The sequence below is a fragment of the Charadrius vociferus genome, unplaced genomic scaffold (assembly GCF_000708025.1).
Source record: "Charadrius vociferus isolate BGI_N301 unplaced genomic scaffold, ASM70802v2 scaffold486, whole genome shotgun sequence".
NCBI classification, from domain to species: Eukaryota; Metazoa; Chordata; class Aves; order Charadriiformes; family Charadriidae; genus Charadrius; species Charadrius vociferus.
Genome location: NW_009648965.1, coordinates 167,598 through 176,238, shown reverse-complemented (window position 1 = coordinate 176,238; position 8,641 = coordinate 167,598). Strand labels below are relative to the sequence as shown.

The 8,641-nt window shown below is 57.6% G+C and overlaps 1 protein-coding gene across 1 annotated transcript in view; it reads right to left on the bottom strand.

The window, feature by feature from the left end:
- LOC104288816 (Hermansky-Pudlak syndrome 1 protein homolog) overlaps nucleotides 1-8,641 on the bottom strand; it is a 118,537-nt gene that overhangs the window by 19,087 nt on the left and 90,809 nt on the right. Inside the window, exons 7-9 of the mRNA XM_009887688.1 lie at nucleotides 5,069-5,162; nucleotides 2,320-2,426; nucleotides 1,151-1,265 (exon numbers count right to left, since the gene is read on the bottom strand). Coding sequence (XP_009885990.1) covers nucleotides 1,151-1,265; nucleotides 2,320-2,426; nucleotides 5,069-5,162 — 316 coding nt within the window. The remainder of the gene's footprint in view (nucleotides 1-1,150; nucleotides 1,266-2,319; nucleotides 2,427-5,068; nucleotides 5,163-8,641) is intronic.

The following is an 8,641-nucleotide window of genomic DNA, read 5'->3' as shown; positions in this document are numbered from 1 at the left end:
CTCAGCCCGGGCCACTAGAGCTGGCAGGTACACTCACTGGAGGGGTACGTGTGGGGGCAGCCTGGGGCGCTCCAGGAGATACCCAGAGCAGCATGGACAGGGGACCACACTTTCCTGCTCACTCATTTGCTCTCCGGAGCCACCCACCAGGCCATGATGGAGGGCCTGGCACAGACCTCGTGCCACCAGCACCTCCCACGTCCTCCCCCAGTGCTCAGGGATGCTGTCACAGGGATGCTGTTCTCCCCGGCTGAGTAGGTAGAGCCGACGGAGAGGCGGCGGCTGAGTAGGTAGAGCCGACGGAGATGCGGCTCCCTCAGCCCCTGCCCCCCTGTAGCCACCCCTCCCGCCCCGGCCCGCGATCCCAGCGCAGTGGCAAAGGCGGGTTCGCAGCGGAAGGGTTGCACACCTCTCCAACGCAGATCCCCAACCTGCCAGCAGTGTCTGCTGGGTCACAACCCCCTACATCCCTTCCAGGGGCGATGCAGAGAACCCAGATGCTCTGCCAGGTACTCCACTTACGAAGCAGGGTACTTACTACACCCCCCAAAAAAAGATGAAAAGGAAAGCTGCTGCTTTTAACAGTGTTTTTCATGCAGTTTCTTTATCAGCACCGTGTGTGCTGAGAATTCCCCCCTGCCCAGGCATTTTTGAAGAGCGAGGGATGCTGTGGGGCACTGGTGAGGATTTCTTCTCCCTGTGATGCCGGAAATGCCCTTCAAATGCCCTTCACCTCAGTTTCTAGACATCTTAAGTCAGGTGCTGAGGCTCCAGCCTGGCTTCCCCCAGGCCAAGCTCATCACTAGCCATCCCCATGCCGTGCGTAGTGGTCCTGCCACATTCCTCCCTCTCTCCCCCCGACTCCGAAGTCCACCCTTGCACCCCTCGGTGGCACCAGCCTCCCTCCCCTGCTACCAACCCTGGGCACTAGATGAAGTTTCAGCTACAGAGGTATCGCTCCCCCATCTGCCTCCAACATGTCGCGTTTGACATGAAATAACGCCTCCTATTAACACTGCCAGAAACAGATCTGGAAAAATTCATTTTCAAGCAGAGTTCAGACAGGCCACAAGGATAGAATCCCCCCCCACCAAAAAAAAAAGAGCAGAGAGTAGCCAGAGCCAGCACGATGCCCCTGGGTCAGACCTACCGGCAAAGGTTTGAAGTTCTGGTCCACCAGGTGGTTGTGGCCATGGTCGAGGAAGGAGTGCCGCACCACCACGTCGATGCCCTGGCTGGCCAGCAAGCCCAGCGTGTTCAGCCATCTGGGGATGGAGGGAGCAGAGTTGGGCTGCTGCAGAGGGGGACAGCCGCCTGCTCCCACCGCCCGAGCCAAACCCTTCAGATGGTTTTGTGAGCTGGGTGTTGGTCGGCTCTCACCACCCCCACCCTGGCAAGCCTGCGTGCCTCTCCCCTGCCACAGCCACCTCTGCCCCGACTGTGCCCATCTTGCATGTCCCGACAGCACGTCTGAGCCCCCGCATGCACCCCGGCATCGCAGCCCTGCGCCCAAAACCTGGTGCATCCCCTCAGCCCGCCAGCGCCCTGCTGACTCAGCAGGGGGGACCGAAGCATTGCCTCTCACACCCCCAGGCAAAGTCTTCAACCCTCGCAGCCTGCCAAAGCCCCGATACCCCACACACGTCCCTGCGCCTCCCCCCAGAGCCCAGATAATCTTCTTCTATCTTCCGTGGTCGCGGCCAGCTCTGAAGACCTGAACTGGGGCTTTGCAGCAGGATGTCCGTGCCACGGGGCTGTGCCAGTAGACAAGCCCCAGGAATGGTTGTGGCTTTGAAGAAGGAGAGAAAATGGTTTCCAAAGCGGAGTCCTGCTGAGCGCTTCCCCTGGGCAGGTACCCCAAGAGTAAATGCACGCAAGGATGCGTGGATGCAGCCTGAACCAAAAACGCAGAGCGGGAGGAGGCCCAGGGGATCCTGAGCTGCCGAGCGCAAGGCAAGCCTGTCGGGATGGCAGCCCTGGAGTCCTGGAGCTAGCGTGCCCAGATCACACCTCCCCTTCCATGTCCATGCCCTGCGGGCACACCGTGGGCACCCGTGTGGGATCCCGAGCGGTCCCCTCCTTGCTCTGCTTCTCTGGGTACACCAGAGGCTGGGTCACCTGCAGGAAAGCAGAGCTGAGGACAGGTAATCGGGATGCTACGGAGAAAGTAATGGCGTCCAGGCTGCCGGGGGATTACTGAGGGGGTACAGGTGGAGTCTCTGGGCACAGAGCTGCCCCTCTCCTGGCTGCAGCAGCTTTGAGCCCGCAGACCCCGTGGGGATGGCAGTGCCCTGGTGCCGGCGAGCTGGCGTAACTCACAGGAACCCGGCTGCATAGGAATCGGAGAGGTTGTTCATGCCTCCGGCCGAGGTTGCACCAACGCCTTCCAGCCAGATCTTCTTCCCTGGCGTGTAAGTGTTGACTACCTGTGCAGGACACAAAAGCAACCAAAATGACTCTCATGGAGCTGTGATTTAAAGCCAAGGCAGACATCTCCTGTGCTACGCTCCGGGAAGGGTTACGGAGACCTTTGGTGATGGTGCTGCTGGGCAGTCAGTGCCTGCCTGGCCCTGGCGCGGTCACCAGGTGTCTTCACCATGTCTGGATGGTGGGAGACTGGTCCTCACTTTCTGCAGCTGCTGCCGTGTGTCCACTATCCATCTGCTTCCAACACGTCCTCCCAAATGTGCTCTCACACTCCCAAACCCAGGGCTCTTTCTCCACGGTCTCCCCACACACGCCCCATCCTGGAGGCTGCCCTGCCATGTTACCTCAGCTCGCCATGGCCCCATGCAAGGTGGCCACCAGCCACACGGAGCACCCAAGCCCTGATGACTCTGCAAGGTGGGAGCACTGGGACACATACTGGAGCCACATGGAGGAACAGTGGGCACCCGAGAAGAAAGCAGTGGATGTCTCTGGCCACAGGCAGAGACAGCCCCATGGCTGAGCAGCGGCTGCTTCGATGTCCAAGGCACAGGCACGCAGGTCCGAGCATGCTGGCCCACCCCTTACAAGGCTCCAGCAGGCAGTGCAGACACCCGTGAGATGCCAGGTGGGACAGGAGGGCTCAGGTGGCCGGAGCTGCCCTCTCCCAGTGCGAGCAACCTCTGGCACCACGCAACTCCCCATCCTCTCTCCCGCAATCCCACTTCTCCAAGGCTGGGCAACGAGCTCCCGCGACCAGATGTCTGCAAACCCAGAAGCCCGAGGAGCGCTCCGCGCAGCCTGATGTATCCTGCCCCATTAGTGAGGAGAGCTGGAATGTGCTGGATGGACTGGGATCCCTCAAAGATGTTAAATACGCCAGCTCTGGGCTGCCTCCCACTCACAGCCTGTGAGACTCGACATCCCTGACTGAAGCCCCAGAGGTGTTGGCATCCTGCCTGTAATTATCTAAGCCCGCCACCTTCCCCCGTCGGAGAGGAAGCAATAAAACAGGGAAGTGGACAAGCCCAGCTGCTCTAATCAGCCCCGGCAGGATGCACGGACTCAAAGCCAAGCTGGAGGCTATTAGCACCCAGCGCTGTGCTTTTGCTCAGCCGCATTGGCATTCCCAGGAGAACCCTTCCCCGGCCATACCCTGCGCAGACCAAATCCTGCCCCGTGGGTGCAAGGGTTCCCCCAGCCCGCATCGAGGGCAGCTCCTCGCTGCCACTGGTCTGGGAATGGATGGGGTCCACGAAGCCCCTAGAGCTGGTGTGTCCTGTCCTGCTGGGGATGTCACCACCCAGCTGCCCATGGCCGGAACAGCAAATGCCATCCCACCGCCGCTGCCCTGCTCCCAGAGCCCTCTGCCCAGCCCTCCCTGGGGGCTCCTGCTCCAATCTCAGCAGGTTCCCAACCCACAGTGGAGGTGGGATACGTGCCACCACTTTTGGTGGGGTTGTGTCCCCCCAGCAGGAGCAGGGCTGGTGGATGCCTCTTGCTTGCCCCCGCGCTGATCCCACCCGCTGCCCCACCATGCCTCCCCGCAGCAGGAGGACCATCCATATGCATGGATGATTCCCAGTTTGTGCTGGAGGACTCGACAAGCGGCGCAAGCGGCTCTTCTCCTCCGGTTTTGCTATGCCGACCCTTGCATCCCCTTTCCCGGGGCCTCTTTGAGTTGTTTACTCATCCTACGGATTCTCCCTGCAGGAATTACAACAGTAAGACGTTGTGGTGACTGGTATGGTATGAAAACCTAGAGAAGACAGACAGATAGACATGTCCTCTAGTCCCTAAAGCCTTCCATGCTTACTAGGTGTTCCTTATTTCTCGTCGGAACAACAGCTGAGCGAGCTGGCCACAGCACTGGCCCCCGTACCAGCCAAAGCAGGGGGACCTGTGGAGCCCCCGTCCCCTAGCCAGGCTGTAGAGATGCGAGCTGGGTCCCCCCCGAGCGGCGGGGAGAGGAGCGCTCGCTGCAGGCTGCGCTAGCCAGGCAGAGCCGTGGGCTCTGACACAGCACGCCAGCAACAGCTGGGTTTTATAACGCAGTCAAAACACGATCATCAGGGAAAAACAAACAGTTGTTCATAATGATGTTCATGATTCTCCACCAGTGAAAATCACCCTGGAAATGCAGCCGTCACAACTTTGCAAGCAACATCTTTATGCACTGGCAGCAAGCGGGGCAAGGTATTGTCCCCTCCTGAGCAGGCACGGCACCAGCTGTGCTTGGGACGGTTTGGTACTGACTGGTTGCTCCCTCTTCTCATCCTTGGGAGAAAGTTTCAGGAATGGACGGATAGGAGACTGGAGACAGTCAGCTGCTTTAGAAAGGCTTTGCACGGCAGCGTGCATCCAGCCTGCGCCACGCTGCAGCCTGTGGCCGCTTCCCTCGCGACCCACCGCTCATCCCACCCCAGGGCCGGGCATCGTGCTGCCCAGACTTTCCTCCCATCCCCTGCGTGAGGACTGGCCGCATTTGGGCTGGGAGGACAGCCACCCCCAGCAGCCGCCCTCCATCCCTGCCCCATGCCAGGTCCCCCGGGAACATATCAGTGCTGAGGCCAGAGCCCCGGCCACGAGCTGTGCCGAGGTGGGCATGATGTCCCCTCGCCGATCCTTTGCACTCACGCACTTTCTGGATTTTCCTGATCTGGTCAGAGAGCGTGTCTAACAGGCGCGTTTTCAGGAAGTCCGTCACTTTGGCCACTCGGCCATCAATGTAGTAACTGGAAGGAAAATAAGAAGACAAAGATCAGACAGCTGGGAGTAGCTCTGCCCCGAACCACGTCCTCCTGTCCCGCTGCTGCCCCACGCCAAGAAGCCTCCTCTGCTCTGGGGCAGCCCCTGCTTGCACCCTGCCCTCCCCTGGCCCTCTGGCCATGCCTGTGTTTGGCAGATGCTTTCGGTCTCCAAAACAGGGTGTCAGGTGGATATGCCCTGAACGCTGAGCATCCTACGCTACAGGAACCACGGGAAATTTCGCACTTTCTTAACTACTGCTGGTGAAACGCTGGGAGCGGACCACAAAAGGCTAGGAGCAAAACACCACCCACAAAGGCTTTGCAGCACCCTCTGCACTGATCTCATGGAGACCCCCATAGAAGGAGACCCTCCAACACACCACTTATAACAGCAGCACCTGGGCTCCACCATCAGGGAGATCTTGGGAGATCTTCTGCTCACCCAGCTCGTCCCGTCTGTACTCATCCACTGTATTAGGGACACACGGTTTCCAAAATGCAGATAAGCTGGTCAGCCCTGGGCGCAGCATCATTGCTACTGGAAAGATTGCTTTTACAGGATGGCAAAAAGGAAGAAGCACATCTAATGGCTGAAAAGAAGGGTTCCTTAGCCACAGGAGGACACTACGCAGGCACCGGGGAGGAGAAGGGTCCCGAACAGCCAACACCCTCTGAGACACACTGGAAATTGCTGCAGTAAACACCCAGGAGGGGACAGGAGAGGCTGCCCACACTCCCAGCTGTGGGAATAACCACATCACTCTGCCTGGGTTGCAGGACACTCTCCATTCAGTGGCTGGTTTTCTGGCCACCGGTGCATCTGCAGGGGACACCGTACAGAGCCTCTTCTGGTCTGAGAACCAGAATTGTTCCTCGACACCCAGCTGCAATAACAACCCTCTGGGCTAAGCCCTGGCCGTGTTTCCAAGCAAGGATTGGTGACCATGGGGTGCACAGGCTCAGGACCTATGGTACCAGAGAGAGCCCTGCTCCCAGCACCCCTGCACAACCTGCACCTTTCTTCCTCGATCTCCCAGCAAAGTCCACAGCCGAATCCCCCAGTTGAGAAATGCCGTGTCCGTTACCCGCAGGGGAAGTCCTGCTCTCGCAGAAATCCCTTCTGCCCTGGGAATGCCAGGGAGTGTCCCATGCAGAGGGCTGATTCCTGCTCTCCATGTGCTTGCTTATATAAAACACGGCTATAGTGCTGCCAATCATAAAGTCAATCAGCTGTCTCTAAGTGTGCGGGGAAGACTCTGAAATGCCTCATTACTGTCCAGCATGTAAGGTGAAGCCATCAGACCTGGAGAGCAAATGCCCTGCGGCTGGAGGTAATCCCAATGGGCTCCTTCTGAGGAACTGTCTGGGGCTGGCACCTCCGTCCGCAGGCAAGGAGCAGTGGCAGCCCTTGCACATCTCCCAGAGGCTCCTCCCAGCCTTGCAGGGACACCAGGACATTGTCTGCAGCATGCACTGACATATCCCCAGGGCAGACGTTTGGCTGATGAACAGTTTTTGCAAAAGAGACTTTCTGAACCTCCTCCTCCTGAATCTGCAGCGTGCATCAGCCACTCGACACAGCGAGCCCCAGCGCATGTTGGAGCCATGCTGGGGTGACAGAGGTGCACACAATTGAAGCAGCTTTGGCTGGGGCTGGCAGGACTCAGCTATAGCCTCCCATCCCTCACTGGAGCCATGTCCACCTGGCGTTCACCAGAGTTACACAGACCCTTCTCCCTCTCCACAGACTTCAGTGCGGCCACGGGCGCTGGGATGCACAATGGACTGAAAACCTGGGGTCTGAAGAAAGGTGGATTCACCTTTCCAGGGCTGATTTCTCCACAACTTGCATCTCATCCACACCAGCAAGCAGCCGTAGTGGTTGCTTCACTTGGGTGCTGGAATGCAGGAGCATTCCAAAAGGATGCTGTGGGCTAACCCAGCCTCAGCCAGAGCACCCGTCACACGTGTGACATGCACGAGTGCTCAGACAGGATTTTTTGCTCCATGTCACTAGCCAGGTAACCAGGTAAATGCACTTGGAGCTGCACAGGGCTGCAGTGGAAGGGGAGCAATGCCAGGACTAACTGGCCCAGAAGAGAAATCCATTAAATGAGAAGAGTCTCCTCTGCCAAGCTTCCCGAAGGTGCACAGTCCCTGCTGCGTCCCCAGCGAAGCAGGGGATCGTGCCCAGCTTCACTCCAACTCCTTCCCTCTAACCCAGGGAAGGAGGAAAGAGGCATTTCTGCATGTCCATGTTGACTGGAAGGTGCTAAGGGCAGAGATTATCTCCAGGGAGGGGACTTAGGAACTGTTCAAAATCATTCCAATCCCTTATACACTATCGAACCACTGGCTGCCGAGAGTAGAGCAGATCTGTAAGCAGCAGGCAGTGGTGGGGTTTACAGAGATTACTTTTTAAGACAAAATTACAAAGCAATGGACTCTGGGGATGGCAGATGTTTGGATTTTAGCACTGCACTTAAAAACGGAGCAGAAACGATTTTTTCAGACTGCTGTGGACTAAAAACCCCATCATCTGGGACAAAAACTGGCTAAAAGGCCATAAAAATAAGGTTGTATTGACTGGGAAAAGATGGAGTTAGAGAGACGTCAGTCTGCGTATGGCCCCTCCAATGCTGAAGACTTTCTGCAGCGTTCACCTTGTCTGTGCAAGCCAATATGGTCCCAGAGCCCAGAATAAACCCCTCGAAGAGCAAAGGCAGGCTTGCACCTCCTCATCGGCTCATCCCAGCGCAAGGTGTGCTCAGACCTACAGCTCCGCTGCCAAGGGAGAGGAACATCTCTCCAGGAGAAGCCCCAGAGGAGGCTCTGCCCTCCCAGGGACCGTGCGGAGGAGGCAGCATGGGAAGATGCTGCTGTGCTGAGCACAGCCGAGACCCTGCAGGGAAGAGGAATGCCCATGGTCACGGGTTTTTGACATTTTCATTAACAACCCAGAGAAATGGGGACTGGCACAGGAATGAAAGGCAAAAATAAACTTTCTGCTTCAGTATCAGAAAATCTTGTTGGTAGCATGTCTCCTGGGGGAACATGGAGGGGAGCGCCTTAGCTTTGGGTATTTAAGGTGAGGATGAAGACATTTATAAGCTTCTGTGAGATGGGCAAGGATCTCTTGCAGATCTGCCTGGGAAGCTCTCAGACACCAAGATGTACTTTCAACCTCCCTAAACTGGGAAAGGGGTGAAAACGGCACCAGTTGCATGAGGCTTGCGAGGAAGGGCGAAGCACTGAGGTCTGCCTTGGTACCAGGCTACCCAGGAATGGGTGAGCTGTTTCCAGCTGTAGGCTTCACCATTGACATTCGGGCACTTCCTTTTGAAAACTTTAACCCTCAGTAAAGGCAGTGTAGAAATCCACAAAACACAAACAACTGACAGACCCTTAAAGCAGGAGAAGCGCTCGTTAGGCGTGGATTATTCCCAGGAGCAAAGGCTGCAGCT